This window comes from Lycium ferocissimum, chromosome 7 (assembly GCF_029784015.1).
Source record: "Lycium ferocissimum isolate CSIRO_LF1 chromosome 7, AGI_CSIRO_Lferr_CH_V1, whole genome shotgun sequence".
NCBI classification, from domain to species: domain Eukaryota; kingdom Viridiplantae; phylum Streptophyta; class Magnoliopsida; order Solanales; family Solanaceae; genus Lycium; species Lycium ferocissimum.
In genome coordinates, this window is record NC_081348.1 from 35,196,944 (window position 1) to 35,214,505 (window position 17,562).

Sequence of the window (17,562 nt, forward strand, 5' to 3'; positions counted from 1 at the left end):
AACTCTTACTCATATATTTGTTTAACTAACATTTAGACGTAGTTGAGATTTAACACTCAATACTGTCCACACTCATCCTCTACCATGGACTGACATATTTCATCGACCTTTATGCTCACTCAAACTGGAAAATGATCAAGAGAGCAAAAATAGTTTTTTCGATGTAATATATATTTATATGAAAATATATTTCAGGAAAAACATTTTACATCATACCAAATACACTTACATTTTTGCATTCTTTTTGTTGGTTCCGATGCTTGAATCTTCTTTGGTCGAGCCGTATTTATATTGGGGCCTTTTCCAGCAGGGAGACTCCAATTACATTCATCCTCAACTGGTGACAGCCTATTAGTACACTGTGCAATGCAAGGAAACTTGATCAGCTAATAAAAAAAGTTAATTTTTTTTTTCAATTTTCTAAAAGGCAAAATAAAAATGTTCAAATTTCGCTAACGAAACCTGATAAGAAAGAAGGAAGAATGAACAAACTATTGATGAACAAATGCTTATAAACTAGTTTTAAACAAGAATATTTTATACATTAAAATAATTTCTTTACCTTGGTATATATAAGATCAATAGACTGAAAATATTTTCATATTTTTCAATTCATGCAGTCTTATCTATGTCAAAATAATATTTCGTAAATCCATATTGCACTAAGTCCAAAATTACAGGTGCGGTGAAATAACTAAGAAACACACAAACTGAACTGAATATCACCATCATAAAAGAAATCCAAAATAATACTACAATTTATACATCTCATACAACTAAAAAGTGATAAAAATTCCAATCCTATCATAACATAAGAGGATATAACTACCTGCTGAGAATTGTTAGATATAGCTATAATAAGACGAAATAAACAGAAGGCTTGAATCACCTTGTAGAGGTCAATGATGGAACGAAATTTTATGCTCTTCGGTATTCCTGATTTCAAATGGCGATCTTCTTCATCTCTTATCGGAACTTTCGGGCCACTACTCGCATCATTATCCTTTAAGATATATTATTATAATTCGCACATATCAATATACTCACATTATATTATGTTAGAGAGAAGAAAAAAGAAGAACAAATTGGTTTTGGAGCCAAGACTTGAGATCATCTTAAATGATAGTATATCCGGTATCGTAATCATACGTACAGATTAATTCTTAGATAACCCATTATACCCTTCAATATTGATATGTAACACCAGTACGTACTAATCGTCGATCACAAAAACGAGATGATGATCAATAACGCAACATAATAAACCCAAAACTAGAATATATATTTAGATATTACATTATTTGCTGCTTGCTTCCAGAAAGTTTTGTTGAAACTGCAAGCTTTAACAAGAATATCATCTGTGTATATAGAAATTAATTATACTGGACCAAAACTTACTTTTATATATTTATTGCTGACCTGATAAAGAGATGAGATGGATGGAAACTTCCTTTTCTTCATTCTGTAAACATGGCTGCTTTCTTCTTCTTCTTCTTCTTCTTCTTCTTCTTCTACAGTCACTACTTTTGAGTTGTCGCTGTCGTCGGAATCGCGGCTGAGATGAATAAGCTGTAACGCCGCCTTCATCTCCGCCGTCGTTGGTTCCGTTTGCATTCCTCTAATTTTCGCCTTTGACGAAGACGTAGATTTCTTCATTAACTATAAATGTATAAATTAAATATGGAGGGAGAGAGAGAGTGTGTGTATATATATATATTGATAGCTAATCTCTGCGTTTGTAATAGTTGATATCTCTATTATATGGAGTATGTAACTATATATCGAGAGAGAGGGAGAGGGATGTTTCTATTCCTCAGTGTGGGGTTTTCGGATGTAATTATTTACGAATATATATCTTTTAACCCTCGCTCTTTTTTTTTTCTTTTCTAAAACTAAAATCATTTGGGCTTGTTTAATTAGTGGGATATATGGTCAAATACACCCCTAAAGTCTGGGATTTATCTTATTTATGTCCTTTGTTAACCTATAAGCTCAAAAGATTTCTATCGTTATTTTTTGTCTCAAACATACAAGAATTGTCCCTCTCACTAAAGGTTTTATACCATGAAAAATTTATCTAATTTGATTGACACGGTGGAAGTGGAAGTCATGCATGTCGGGTATATTTGTACCTTTTTAATTCTTCAAAAATATTTAAATATAGTAATTGTTCAGGAGTACTGTGCTTCAAATTAAGTAAATTATTAGAAAAGAAAAATGCATTCAAGAGAGATAAAGTTATTCTAGCAAACAAAGGGAAGCTATAAAATTAATTAGAAGACAACAAAACTTACCAACATGTCGATTATTTGGACTGTGCTTATCTCTTTTCCCTAAACTAATTTTTTGATTATATTGAATGTTCTTCTTTGTTGTTTCCTTCATTAGCTTAATCTTCATTAGCTTCTAGCTATCGAGTTTAGGTCAAATAAATATTGTACATGCACACAACCGTGATAAGAGTTATACATGCTTAATTGAAATTCATTTCATCTATGAGTTTACCCTGAATCATAATACTTTAATCCTATTGGAGACGTAATCTTTCCTTAGCGAGACATGATGTACTAGCAATATTATTCTTGTTGCCTATACTTTTTGATCCTTTTCTAACAATTGTGACTTATATATGCCAAGTAGATAGATCATGCACATTTTGTGGCAAATGCAATAATTTAATGCAATAGTTATTGTATGTTTTTGAACAATTGGAAATATGAAAATATGGTACTCCTCGGCAATTAAAAAGATTTAAATATATGAACGTCTATGTAATAATTATTGTGTCAGTCAAAGTAGAACACTTTTCCACGTTCGAGGGGCATAATTGAGACGCATGATGTAACTCGTGAGAGGTCCAATGGCCAATACATTATCGGAAGAGATATGCAACATGAATCCCAAAAGGTTAGGGACAAATTTGAAACTTTTTCCTTAGTTAATTAAATAATTGAGTTATTGCTAATTTCAGGGATTGATGCTCCAGGGGCAAGATTGTATTTAAACTATTCTTTTAGTTATTCTTTCTTTTGGTTCCTTGTTAAATGCTAATTTGCTCATGACTTGAATTTGCTCTGCATAATTAAACCCACTTAAGAGTAGGTTAACCAGGAGTTATTTGAACTAAAGTAAGGGGTTTATTAAGAAAAAGTACAGTGTTCTCCTGATGGGTGTAAATTATTCATGTAATTTTATACATAAAAAAATAAGTTGTAAAATAAAACATGAATAATTATATTTTATTCTCGCATATTTTCTGACAGAATCTTGCAGCAAAAAGAATATCTCGGAAGAATGAAAAATAAGCAAATGCCAAAGAGATAAGAAAATATCTCATGGGTGCAACCACAAGTCCATGTTTACAACCGTGAAATTTCACATGTGGGAATTACATAAACACAACATTGGGAGAAGTTGCAAAATTCACGGGTGTGACCACTACTTTCATCTTCACACCCGTCAAGTGTTGGCATCAAGAAAGAAGTTGTAAAATCCACGAGTGTGATCGCGACTTTCATACTCACACCCGTCAAGTGTTGAAATCCATGGGTGTGATCGCCACTTTCATACTCACACCCGTCAAGTGTTAAAATCCACGAGTGTGACCACCACTTTCATACTCACACCCGTCAAGTAAGGTCACGGATGTGAGCACTATTTCAAGGAATGCATTCGTAGGGGGAGAACATATATTTTCCTATAAATAGAGGCATCACTGTGCTTAGAAGAGATCTAAACCAATTTTGAGAAAGACTTAAGAAATAGTCTTTGCTCTATTTCTCTTCTTTTATTTATATTTGTAGGAGTAGTATTTTATTTTAATTTCTTTCTTACATACTCCTTAATGGAGTAGTTTTTTTCTTGTTGGGATAGTTGAAGAAGCTTGGTTTGATGTTATAATAATTATCTTTACTTTAATTTTTTCCATGTCTTGATATTCAAATCTTTGATCTTGCTTCTGTTAGTCCTAATTCTCACGGAGGGATTAATTCAAGCTAGTTTATTGATTCAAAAATCTCAATATTATTTCTTTTAGTCATAATTCTCATGGAGGGATTAATTCAAATAATTTTGTTGGTTTAAAATTGTTATCTTATTTCTTTCGGTCCTAATTATCACGGAGGGATTGACTCAAATAAGTTTAATGATTTGAGGGGTCTCTATTTTGTTTCTTTCAGTTCTAATTCTCGCGGAGGGACTGACTCAAATAAGTTTATTGATTTTAAGCACTAATCGCAAGAGGTCTTTAGTCCTCATAACACAAATCAAGTCAAATAAGTTATCCTATTCTTTTGTGGAATATACTAGAATAAGATTTTATTATAATTGAACCAAGTGGATTCAACGACTCCCACCTTTTTTCTTTTTAAATTTTCTAATAAGTTGTTTGTTTTATTTTAAGTAATTTATAATTTCAAAACCTTTCCTTTCATCAATTTGATTCTCTCAAATAGTAACCAAGACAATACACATATGTAGCCTAGGTGGTTCCAATCTCTGTGGGACGATATCTTAAACTATACTAGAATTTGACTGAGTACGAGAAAATTTTCCTATGCACTTTGGCGTCGTCATCTCCCTTCCGAAACGGTTCTAATGTATAATGAAAAAACTAATCAAGCAAAGCTATTCAGACTTATCTTTCTCCTCTCATGGCCTCGGGCAAAGGTTAAGCTAAACGTGCATTGATCGAGTTTTTCCATTATTGGAGGAAGATGTATGGCACATAGAAGACCTAGAAAGAAAAAGGGAATGTTGAAGATGACGAGCTATTAGAGTCACCCTGGGTTGGATAATTTGCGGGGAATAGCAATGGTATGGTTTTAACTTACATTATGCCTAAATTGATAGGGTGATATAGTGATTAAACTAGATAATTCGGAGATTGAGAAGGATGGGAGACACACCTGGATATATACAATTAACTGAACAACTCTTTAACGTTGGCTTATAAAAGTTAAAAAAGTTGGGTCAGGCTGAGTCAGAAGACACTTATTTGGGTGAGAGTTTTTTAAGTTATAAAATAATTTTAAATCAGAATAGGAACTTTCTAGTGAGAGTTGATTGCTTTTATGATTAGACTTGATGACTTTTCTACAATAATACTATAAGTTCGACGACCTTATGTTTAGTTAACTGGAATTTAAATGCAGTATTATATTTGGAGTCTTCTCACGAATAAAAAAACTCACATTTATTAATTTGGTACAAAATATTGAATATGAATTTTTTTCCCTTGAGAGACCTCACCCCATTCTTGTACAAATTTTGCAAATAAACTTTTGTAAAGGGTAGACAAAGTATATAAGGCGAATTATATTTAATATTGTAAATGAATTGATACTATTAAATATTCAAAAAGATGATTAAAATACAATCTTGGAGCTAGGTGGAAGAAGTTGTAGCCTCCTTTTCTCCGTTGCCCTTTTGGTTTGCTCTCCATTTTCTCTTACAACCAACATTCTTTTTATTTGTTGTGATACTTGAATCTTCTTTTGTCGAGAGGATCATATTTGGATCTTCCTCAGTTGGAAGATTCCAATTATATTCATCTTCAACTGCCGAGAGTCTGCTAGTACACTGTGGAATGCGCGAAAACATGATGAGATAATCAAAATAATTTACCATTTTTTTGTTTTGTCAAATATCTAAGAACCAAAAAAAAAAAAAAAGAAGCAAACTATTATTGAACAATATGAGAAACTTGTTGAAAATACTTAATGCTAACAGAAGAAGATAGACATAAGGTTTATATGAATTACCTCATAGAGGTTAATGATGGAACCAAATTTTTTACTTCTCGGGATTCCTTGTGTGACATAGTAATTTCCATCTCTTTCGTCTCTTGTCAAAAGTTTCGAGCCATAATTGGTGTTATTGTCATTTAAAATACAAACAGTATTATCCGGGAGGCTATCTTCACATGTGACTTTGTTGACCTCAGACTCAACTGAAAATGATGTGTAACCACATGAGATGATATGATAAACATGGAACAAATTATAAGTTCAAAAAATGCAATTGGAGCTTTAATCTAATGACTGCATTTTAGGCTACAACTATGCTGTGTGCCATTTACGTCAAGAGTTTCAATTACTTTGCATGTATTGGTTTAAAATTTAGGATCCGTCTCTACCTTTCAACCGGAAAAGTCAAAAAATTAACATAAGTGTCAATTGTAAGATGTAAAATTCCTTAAGTACCATTGATGTCTTCTTCTTGTTGTTCATGTAGTTCCTCCTTAAAAACATCTTTTTGATCATTTCTCGTGTTGCTTTCGTTGTGATCTTCAGAAATCGCGGCCTGTAAATTCACTTTGTTTTTTTAATAAATGATAGATAGAAGATATATTGTGGAATACAATGAGCGTGTTCGATGAAAAATTCATGTAGATAGACATAAGTGTAGATCGATTACCTTTGCGAGGATAAAAAGGGAATTAGATTTCGTATTCTTTGGTATTCCCTCATTTACATGGCAGTCTTCATCTATTTTGTCATCTGTATTATCAGCGTTATTGTCCATTAATCTATGCTTAGAATTATTCGCCAGACTATCTTCACCAAGGCTCTCAAACTCACCTAAAAAGCATGCATTACCAAATGAAAAATAAAATAAATAATAGTATAATTCAACTATAAATATAGAATTAATTAATAAATTACGTACCATGGATACCTTTTTGCTTTTGTTTATCAGGGAGTGTCTCCTCCAAAGTTCCCTCTTGATCTTTTCCTGTTTTGCCTTCTTTATGTACTTTAGATTTTTTGTTCTCTAGAGTACTTGGGCGACTCCAATTATATTCAACTTCAGGTGATGAGAGCCTATTCGTACGCTGTGAAATGAAGGGGAACTTGATGAGATAATTAAAATAAGTTTAACAGTCTTTCTATATAGTCCAATTTCACATCAAAAGTGCTAAAAGAAGAGAACGAATGATAAACTACTGTTAAACAATACTGAAAATTTGTTGAAAAAAAAACTTAATTATAATATGCTAGTTTTAAAGCAAAATTATCCAGCAAGTAAATAGACACATAATATATGAATATAATCACCTTGTAAATGTTAATAATGGAACAGAATTTTGTGCTCCTTGGTATCCCTTGTTTCAAGCGGTAGTAGTTTTCACCTTTTTCTTCACTTACGGGAAGTTTTGAGCCACCATCAATGTTATTTTCCCTTAGAGTATCATCTACATTATCCGAGAGACTATCTTTACTTGTGACAATATTGAGCTCAAACTCACCTGAAAATCACGCATTGCCAAATTAATGAGATGGAATGATTTATACATGAAATGAATTATAAGTTATCTTATACGTAATGAATGAAAAAATACTCTGCATCCATAGATTTAAAAATTAGGATTTGGATTTACGTTCACATCCAATTTTTTTTAGAAAAATATAATTAATATGAGTCAATTGTAAATTTAATACCATTGTTGTCGTCTTCTTGTTGTTGATTTTGAGGTATTACTTCCTCGAAAGATTCATCTAGCTCCTTTTGCTTTTTGCTTCCGTTATGTTCTTCACATATCTCATTTTGTGTCACCTCTTTATAAGTTTCCTCTTTATTTTTGTCAAGTGGCTGGAGATAAGAAATATATTGATAATAAAAATTGAGTGAAAAAAGAATATAGGAATAGTAAAATGACTTCGAAACTATGGTGGAACAAGTAAAAGAGTTTTCAATGATCTTGTTGATTATAGTCTTCTGAAATTAATTAGAGATGATTCATAAATTGAAAACAAAGAAAAAGAGGAAATAAGTGGGTATGAATTACCTTAATGGTGAGGTCAATACTATTGGAACTTAACATTGTACTCTCCTGAAATTAGATACAAAAAGCAAGACTAACCAATTATTTAAATTCACAATCATGCTCACACATAGTAAGATCTTCCCTCCATACTAATGAGTTCAAAGTGGCAAACAAATGAAATTATAGAAAATTGAGGAAAAAAAATAAATACTCCGCTTCATTTTTATGTGAGTATGGATCGATCATTTGCACTTTTGGCCCTATTATGTGCTGGTCTTTACTCTTTAGTTTTTTCCCCTTGATGCAAACAATTTTTTTGCGGGACATGAATTTATTATAATATCCCACAAGTTATGCCTCGTGTTCTTAACAAACTTATATCTCGCTAGGCATAAACTCGATTTTGAAAGACAAAAATTAAAGACCAATCCACTTGAAGGTCAAATCGTGCAATTTCTTCTCGAAAAAAGGGAGATTTTTTTTTTCAATCATCGTTATGCTTTGCTTATGTGAATATTAAATTTAGATCTAGCATATATTCATACAAAATTATGGAACAAAGACATAAACCATTAATGCGTGCAACCATCAAATCAAAATCTAGAACTGAACTTAAAAAAATTGATATTACAATGAAGAGAAGGAGGCAAAATGTGGGACCAAGCATTTTTATTGCAAATTTAACCGGCTATATGTTTTTTGTAACCTTTGTGTGAGATGTGAGCACTTGCAACAAATTATTGGATTTGAATGAGGTTGTTCATACATATCAATACACGTTATACTCTAATGGATAAATGAAACAAAATGAAAAAAGAGAAAAAGAAAAAGAAAAAAATCAAGCAGTTGTCAATCTTGTTGTTGTTGGTCATAATTCAGAACTAGGAAAACAAAGGGGAAAATAAATCAAAAGAGAATTGCATACCTGAGCTTGCGTCTCTAATAAGCAGTGACATTGGCAAAAGTCGAACTATCAATATATAGGTGAACACAGGGGCAAAAAGAGGAAAAACAAAATTAAATAACAAAATGAGATTTGGATAGAATCAAACTCACCATCACCGAATCCGAGTCCTTCATTGTAAAAAAATTAACTAGCAAAAATGAATTGAATAAAACGAAGAAGCAAATCAGTATTGTCTCAGTCACATTATATGTCTCCTATCAGCCGTTGATCTATTTTCGTAAAATCTTGAACTAAGTGAAGAAGCAAAACAATATCACCTATCGCCTATATTGGTTCAAATATCTCCTCTTGGCCGCTTAGATATTTTCCTGAAAACGTGAAATCAAACTGAAGAAGTGAATCTATCAGTGGAGCGTTTTATATGTGCAGTCTTGGCTGCTGAGCTGTTATTTGAGAACTATGTTTGTTCAATTTCGGCAATTCAAATTTATTATTTGTCAAATAAAGACCAGAAGATATTTTAATGGTCTGAACATACGAGAGTATTAAATCAATTAGTGCGAAAAATTTCCTTTTATTGTTGTGGTAATAGTGATATTTTAACACTAATTGAGAAAGTTATTTAAAATTTATCATTTAATTCTTTCACTTGTAGCATTTATGTCTTATTATTATTATTATTATTATTATTATTATTATTATTATTATTATTATTATTATTATTTTTGTAGTTTTTCGTGTGTTTTAATTTTGAGTATAATACGCGACAATTATGTTGTTTTATGGTAAATTTGAGATGATTGATTTTATACATATATTGTAACTGATATGTTTTTATAGCTAGTACTTCACAATTGCACTATACTAGACTCGTGTTTTACAATTTATTTACTGGACTTATTTCATTTTGGTGATTAGAATTCAAATATCGTTAGTACATTTATGCCCCTGGACTATTTCAAAAGTAAAAAAAAAAAAATTAAAAAATAAATAAAATGGAGGTCTGTTGGTTATAAGGGCAAAAGTGAGTCAAAAAGGTGAGCAAAGGATATCTTTAGCAAACTAGGTGGATGAAGGATATATTTAGACCTTTTGAGATAGTCAAGGGACATTTTTTATCCTTTTCCGAAGAATTTATAATTTAGTAATGTTAATTCTTATGCTAAATCAGTAAGTGTCCACAATTTCTTGATTATGTCAAAATGAATTTAATTAGCTTTCAAAGTGTTAATCAGATTTGTATTTGGACAATCAGATTCACTACCTTATGCAATAAGTGCCCAGAGTTCCTAGACTTTGAGAAAATGAATTAAAATAGTTCTAACAAAGTTAATCAAATTTCATATTATTTGAACAATCGGATTCACAACAAAATTTAAGTAGGACATTAAATTGTGATTGAGAATGTAATATTTTTCTTACAAAAGACATTGGTAGTTAGTTTGCTCTAAAATTGAACTTTTTGATTTTCTATTTGGGGATGTGGAAGACTCCATGTACCCTCTCTTTAAACTTGTTTACATATACTTTTCCTGTCCCAATTTATGTGATATTTTTCGCTTTCCGAAATTCAAACTGCATAAACTTTGACCAATATTTGGAGATGTATTTTTTCACCAAATTGATATGAGAAAAGTTGCAACTTATAGTACTTTTCATGTAGTTTTCAAATATATAAATTTTAAACTTAAGATATTGAGTTAATCTAATCTAATTTAGCTTTAAAGTTTAGTCAAATTGAATCTCGAAAAGCCAAATGTATCACATAAATTGGGACGGAGGGAGTAAAAATTAACAAGTGTGTGACACACTTGAAACAATATATGAGTAACAATTCATTTAAAACTACAGAAAATATTAAACCAAAATAGAAACGCAATGTTAAATTACTACTATATAGAAGCACCACTTTGGTGCACTTTTTGGTCGTCCGTCTGTGGGCCCCAAAAAAAAATTTGTGGGCCCACATATTATTAAACACAAATCAACTAATATTTAAAAAAAAAAAAAAAAAAAATTAGGTCCCCATATTAAACACAAACCAACCAATATTAAAAAAATAAACAATGTCAAAAAAAACGTGCAGATTTTGTATTCGTAGCAAACACTAATATAATAAAGTTTTAGATACGGAACATAAACTACAATTTAGTTGTGGGCCCACTTATTAAACACAAACCAACCAATATTAAAAAAAAAAAAAAAGGTAAAAAAAGTGCAACCCACAGTCTCCAAACTCACGGGCAAAAAAAAGTGGACCCCATATTAACAAAATCAAGCAACATAAAAAAAAAAAAAGTGAATCCCATATTAAAAAACAAACAATGTCAAAAAAAGGTGCAAATTTTGTATTCGTAACAAACACTAATATAATAAAGTTTTATATACGGATCACAAACTACAATGTTATATTAATCGTGTTTTGAACATTAAAAAAAATAAAGTAAAAAAGGTGGAACTCACTATCTCCAAACTCACGGGGAAAAAAAAAGTAGATCCCATATTAATAAAATCAAGCAATATAAAAAAAAATAAGTGAATCCCATATTAAAAAAACAAACAATGTCAAAAAAAAAAAAAGGTGCAGACTTTGTATTCGTAGCAAACACTAATATAATAAAGTTTTAGATACGGAGCACAAATTACAATGTTATATTAATCGTGTTTTGAACATAGTGTGTGTGTGTATATATATATATATATATATATATATATATATATTATATGCATAAAAATAGTGCAAACTAATAATGTCCAAAAGGGTGGGCCCTATACTAAACAACACCAATATATAAAAAATGGGCCGTATTAACAAAATCAAAATATAAAAAAAAAAAATGAGTGAACCCCATATTAAAAAAAAAAATAATGTCCAAAAAAAAAGGACTTTGTTTTCGTAGTAAACACTAATTTCCAAAGTATCTCATTAAGTCAATAATGATGGATTCATTGCCACGTGCGTATCAATCCATTAGTGGGAGCAAATGAAACTGCTTTTCTTCAAAAAGTTAAGCAGTCAAACCATACAGTTTTTTTTTTATATTAGCCTGAGATCTAATCTAAATATTAAACTGTTGTATTTGCTATTCCGCCATGTCATTTATTTGTTATGTTCACTAAAATAAATATACTTAAAATATTTATATTTTAAAATAAGATATAATAATATGAAAAGAGGTTAATGTCGTAAAAAAAAATCAAATAGACATCAAATAATGAATAAAGTAAATTAGTCAAATTATAATTCTAATCGACGTTTTCTTAAAAAACCATGCAAAAGACAACATGACAAGTAAAATGAGCTAAACCGAGAATATTTATCAAAAATTAAAAAATAGTATTTCATCATTTAAATAGAAAATCAATTTCTATTTTGTTTCGTTTTAAACATGTAAAATTAATTTAATAATTTGAATTAGAATTATCCAAATCAAAATTTGATAAAAAATAATAAGTATTTTACACTTTTAAATTAATCGAATTAAAATTGAAAATATCAACGATGCTTAAATATTGCTATTGTTTTATTTCAAAGAGAGGAAAATAGTTTCCTTTTAAACAAGTCTTCTCTTTTAAAAAATATTAATAAATTTGCCGATTTTGTATTCGTAGCAAACATTAATATAATAAAATTTTAGATACGGAGCACAAATTACAATGTTATATTAATCGTGTTTTGAACATAATATATATATATATATATATATATATATATATATATATATATATATATAACTACACATACGTAGATTTTAATTTAAAGTGTTGGGTCCGTCGTCACATTGCGGCCTTTAGACGTCTAGTTGTATAGAGAAGCATTTACTTTTTTCTGCAATGCATTGGCCAAAGAACTTATGGGGTGAAAGGGATTGAATTAAATGAATAGATTAAAAAATTATTTTCTTTTTCGTATTTATATGTCTCCTCTTGACCTTGAACTACTCCTTTGAATAGTTATGAAGTCAGAAGTTCTAGTAAAGAGATTCAAAATATAGTAGAAAATAATACTTACCATTTGTCAAGAAGACCAATAATGTACAAATATAAAGAGATGAGAGTTCTAAATCACTTAACACCAATAAATTTCAATTTATCTATTGCGGTAACAGTGATACTTAACACTAAATTGAGAAAGTTATTACAATCGGCCATTTATTTTTTTAACTAATTTGGCACTCATGTCTTTTTTTTTTTTTCAAAGAAAAGTTATAGTGATTCTGTGCTATTAGCTTTGAGTGAAATATGCTCCGACTTTCTTTTCTATGGTCGTTTTAAGGTGACTGATTTTTGAATATATTATTTTCTTGGAAAAATAATTTAATCATTCAGTAGCATTCTTATGCTAATTTAATTTTATCTACAATTCCCAGATTTTGACAAAATGAATTCAAATAATTCTCAAAAAGTTAATCCAATTCGAATAATCAGATTCACTACAAAATTAAGTAGGCCAAATAAATTGTGTATCGAGGTGGTATCTACTTTTCTTTAGGAAAATATTTGTACTTAGTTAGCTTTAATTTTTTTATTTTCTATTTAAAAGCGGGGAAGGCAGAGGCCGGGGGGGGGGGGGGGGGGATGGTGGACACCAAGTAGGGTTGTTCGATTTTTCCATATACCATACTGAACTAATCATGTTGTTTTTCAAATATATAAACTAAATCAAACCAATAAAGTTTGATTTTTTGGTCTCGGCTTTTTGTTCTGGTTTTACGGTTGGGTTTGACTTTTTCGTTGAAATCTATGCAACATAAACATGTAACTAGTGTTTCTGAATATTTCTTCCATACTAGTAAAATTAAAATAATTATATGGAAGTATGCTTGAATTGGTAGAGGGTACATAATATAGCGGTATTAGGCTAGATAAATCTAAGATTGAGAAGTCTATGAAGTGGACATATGATGCCGTAATTGCCTATGTAATGGGAGACACGCCTGAATATAGTAGGTTTCATGAAGAGTATTTTAACGGTCCGTTTGTTAAAAGTTAAAAGATTGGGCCGGGTCATGTCATAGATAGTTTATTTGTGGGGAAAACTACGTATATATACATGTTAAGGAGAAATATTTACGAAACGTAACGACAGTTTTCCTTATTTACAAAACATAACGATATATTACGAAACATGACGGATTTTCATATATTTTTCGTTTTTTTATTTTTTTTCCAGAAAATATATATATTTTTTATAAAAAAATAATTTTTATATATATTTTTTAAAATTTTTAAAAATTTTTTTTTGGCTCAAAGGCTTAAAAAATTACCTCAAATTTCTGTGTATGAAAGTTGTATGAAAAATGTATGAAATATGTATGTGTGAGCGAAATTTTTAATATAATTTTCATATACAAAATTTTGAGCGAAAACTTTAAGCCTTGAATATTGTATGAAAATTGTTACAATGTTATTGTAGTTGTATTAATTTTTCAAACCTAATATGAACTTTATATACAAAAAATGTGAATGAAATTCTAAGTCTTGAGGGAGATATACACATTTCATACTATTCTCATGCATAAAATTTTGAGCGTAATGTTTAAGCCTTGATCAAGGTATACACATTTCATACGTTCTTCATACATAAAATTTGAGCGAACTTTTTAAGCCTTGAGCAAGATATACACATTTCATACACAAAAATTTGAGCGATTATTTTAAGTCTTGAATATTGTATCAAAGTTGTATACAATGTTATTGTAGTTGTATTAATTTTACATAACATGAACTTTATTGATGAGTCGTGAAATTACGCGATATTCGACGCTAATTCCTTAAGCTTTTGTGACTCCTTAAGCACTTTTGTTGTTACTTTTTGTGTGTTTTATGTTGTTTTGTAGGAAAAGATGCCCGGAGAGCATAAAAGAGCAAAATGGATCAAAATGGATCAAAATGGACCAAAATGGAACAAAATAGAGCAAAACAAGCCAAGATAGCTGAAATGAACCGTGACCGCGAATCGCAATGCGAGTCGCAATGCGTGAAAGGATGGCCAAATAGAATAAGACAATGATGCAACACATGGACACCACAACTCGCATGTGGAACTGGACGCATCCTTTGTCGCAAAATCTTGCACCTCGGCTGATTTATGAGATATTGGTGCTCTATTCAGCTTCATGTGATATAGAAGTGATCGGAAGAAACCAAGTGAAAGGAAAGTCAAAAAGAGGCCAAACTGGACATTTTTGCAAAACTGTCAAAAGTGGACAGTTTTGCAAAAACGGGACAGAACTGCAAAAAACGGGCAGAACTGCAAAAACTGAAAGTTGGGGCATATTTTGTCATTCTTTGGGACTTGGAAAAATGGGGGGAAGCTACAAAAGAGAGGCTAGGGCAAAACATTATCATCTTTGGTCATTTTGCAAGTTTTGGAGGCTAGGTTTCTCTACACTTTGGAGGAGAAGATTGGAAGAACTTCAATGAGATATTTCTTAATCCTTTCTTCAATTCCTTGTTTTGTGTTGTATATCTAAGTGTGTAGTATTTACTTTCTTCACTTGAATCTTGTTTATGGAAATATTCTATGATTAAAGTGTTGGATTGAAACTCTTGTTTTGCTTATGTATTGAATGATTTTTATTGCTATTGAAGTGGGTCTTTGTTGATTTAATTAATCTCGTTCTTGAATGTTTCCAAAGGGATTAGCTAACCCTAGGACTCACCCATTTACTTAGATTGAGCTTGGAAGAGGAAATCTAGGTTGGGAAAGATTGATTAACAAGAATTTGGGTCATTAAATCCATCTAATAACTTGAGCTCGGAAGAGGATAGTTACTTGAGGTTAAATTGATTGTGCCTAATATCACACTCTAAGGCTTGGAAAAGCTTAGAGTGAAATTCATTGATTTGGTTGGAAAACTTTCAATGAGATTTTAGAAATCATTATCTATTAACATAAACCCGCTCTTAGTTGTGATATCGTAAAATACATTGGATCGTTACTTGAGTGTAATTTCTTTTGTATCCGAACTTGTGGCCATTGATCATTTTACTTGCTTTCTAGGTTAGTTTACATTTCCACATTAGTTATAATTTTCTCAAAAACCCAAAATATTTTCTATCGTTTGGCTTTAGCTTAGTTGGTGAAAATTTCATACTTTTCTTAATCGCCTATATATTGTTCTCTGTGGGATTCGACCCCGACTCATAGTTGGGTAAATATATTGCATACGACCGTGTACACTTTCTCTTTGAGGAGTGTATTTGGACGTTATCAAAAATGGCGCCGTTGCCGGGGAACAATTTGGCGTATTTGGGTTAGTTTGGGATTTAAGCTAACTTGCTTTTGTTCAAACTTTCTTTGCTTTATTTTATCTTTAAAAAAAAAAAAAAAAAAAAAAAAAACTGTGCAATTCTGCAAAACTGTCCAGTTTTTGCAAAACTGTCCAGTTTTTGCTTTTGCAAAACTGTCCAGTTTTTGCCTCTGCAAAACTGTCCAGTTTCTGCAAAACTGTCCAGTTTTTGCCTCTGCAAAACTGTCCAGTTTTTGCCTCTGCAAAACTGTCCAGTTTTTGCAAAACTATCCAGTTTTTAGTTTTATTTTTAAATAAATAAAAAAAAAAAAAAAAAAAAAAAAACAATGGCATCATATAATGAAAGTTGGTCGGATGGTAGTTGTTCTTACTTTGATGACCCTTGTCTTTACTGTGGAGGACCACACTCATGGCAAAATTGTTTGAATTCTCCCGGGGGCGGATTGTGCGCACAATCCCAAACCTATGAGTGGAGTATTTGTGATAGGTGTGGTGGTCAAAATGGTCATTGGGATAATTGTGCTTATTTATCCTTCCCTTCCCCGAACCCCCACTATGACTATTCTAGTTTTGATTTTGATGATAGTAGGGATATGGAAGCGGAAGAAGCCTTAAATGCTCAAAATGAAAGGATAATGCTCATGTTGGAGACCATCCTTGAAAAAGTGGAAAAACGAGGACTTAGTGGTTAGGGACTTGAGGCAACCACTTGATGACTTGAGGCAAGCAATTAATTGCAATGACAAAGCTATTCACACCTTGGAGGATCAAATGAAATCATTGGTTCATACTCATCATGCTCAACAACTTGAGGGTGTTGAAAATAGGCAAGAAAGTTGCCAAAACATGAATGCCTCAAAGGGTGAATTTTTACAAGCTTTGAATGACTCTCAACTTGAAGAAGGCCTTGACAAAGTGGAAATTGTGAGCCAAGATTGGCTTATGAATCAAGCTCAACAACTTGAAGCCTATGGGGATTATCGTGAAGGCATTTCGAGGATGATGGAAGAATTTTTAAAAATCCATTTTGAGCAAAGTCAACAGTTGAAGGAACTTGAAATTGCAATCCGTGACTTGAAAGTCGAATTGAATGCAAAAGTTGAGGTATGTAATACTCAACATCAAATAGTCATGGATAGTAGTTTTAAGTTGGTTTCCAATGAAAAAGTGGTCAAGATTGATTTTCAAGAGATAATGATGAATTGCCAACCGACCAATCCAAAAATAATGCAAGATGCCAAGATTGAAGAAATGATACTAGAGTTGCATAAAAAATTTCATGAAATGGTTTTTGAAAACTCTAGTTCATTTTTGGGTGAGGATGTCAAAAATGAAGCAAATTTAAAATTTGAGCGCCTTCGACCACATTCTAACCATTTTTCAACATTGTGCTTGGTTGATGATATGGAAGTTGAACTAACCGAGCCAATGGAGAATTTTGAAATGAAGAAGAAAGCGTTTTCATTTTGAAGTTTGCTATGCCAAGAAGACAAAATGGCATGCCTCACTTAAGGGCCAAGAAGTGCAAAATGCGACACCCGAGAGTTGGCCTCTTTGCTTTCCTACCACCGCCTCACGAGCATCACCAATCTTGATTCAAAGTTGGGGCGCAAATTCATATCTTCCAAATG

General features: G+C 31.3%; 2 protein-coding genes across 3 annotated transcripts in view; both read right to left on the reverse strand.

Annotated features, from left to right (window-relative positions):
• Window positions 1-17,562, reverse strand: part of LOC132064636 (large ribosomal subunit protein uL3-like) — an 84,065-nt gene that overhangs the window by 14,178 nt on the left and 52,325 nt on the right. The window lies entirely within an intron of this gene.
• LOC132062761 (uncharacterized) lies at window positions 5,309-9,037 on the reverse strand. The gene is made up of 9 exons (XM_059455264.1): window positions 8,825-9,037; window positions 7,790-7,834; window positions 7,443-7,593; window positions 7,059-7,249; window positions 6,670-6,835; window positions 6,418-6,581; window positions 6,204-6,303; window positions 5,763-5,950; window positions 5,309-5,580 (listed from the first exon to the last, which is right to left on the reverse strand). Exons 1-9 carry the CDS (start codon window positions 8,846-8,848, stop codon window positions 5,386-5,388), a joined length of 1,224 nt encoding a protein of 407 aa, XP_059311247.1. The 5' UTR covers window positions 8,849-9,037; the 3' UTR covers window positions 5,309-5,385.

Coding starts and splice junctions, on each gene's coding strand:
- LOC132062761 (XM_059455264.1), bottom strand. CDS start 8,848: ATGAAGGACTCGGATTCGGTGATG. Junction 7,835..8,824: donor AGGACTCGGATTCGGTGATG/GTGAGTTTGATT, acceptor ATCTAATTTCAG/GAGAGTACAATGTTAAGTTC. Junction 6,582..6,669: donor AAAGCAAAAAGGTATCCATG/GTACGTAATTTA, acceptor CATGCTTTTTAG/GTGAGTTTGAGAGCCTTGGT.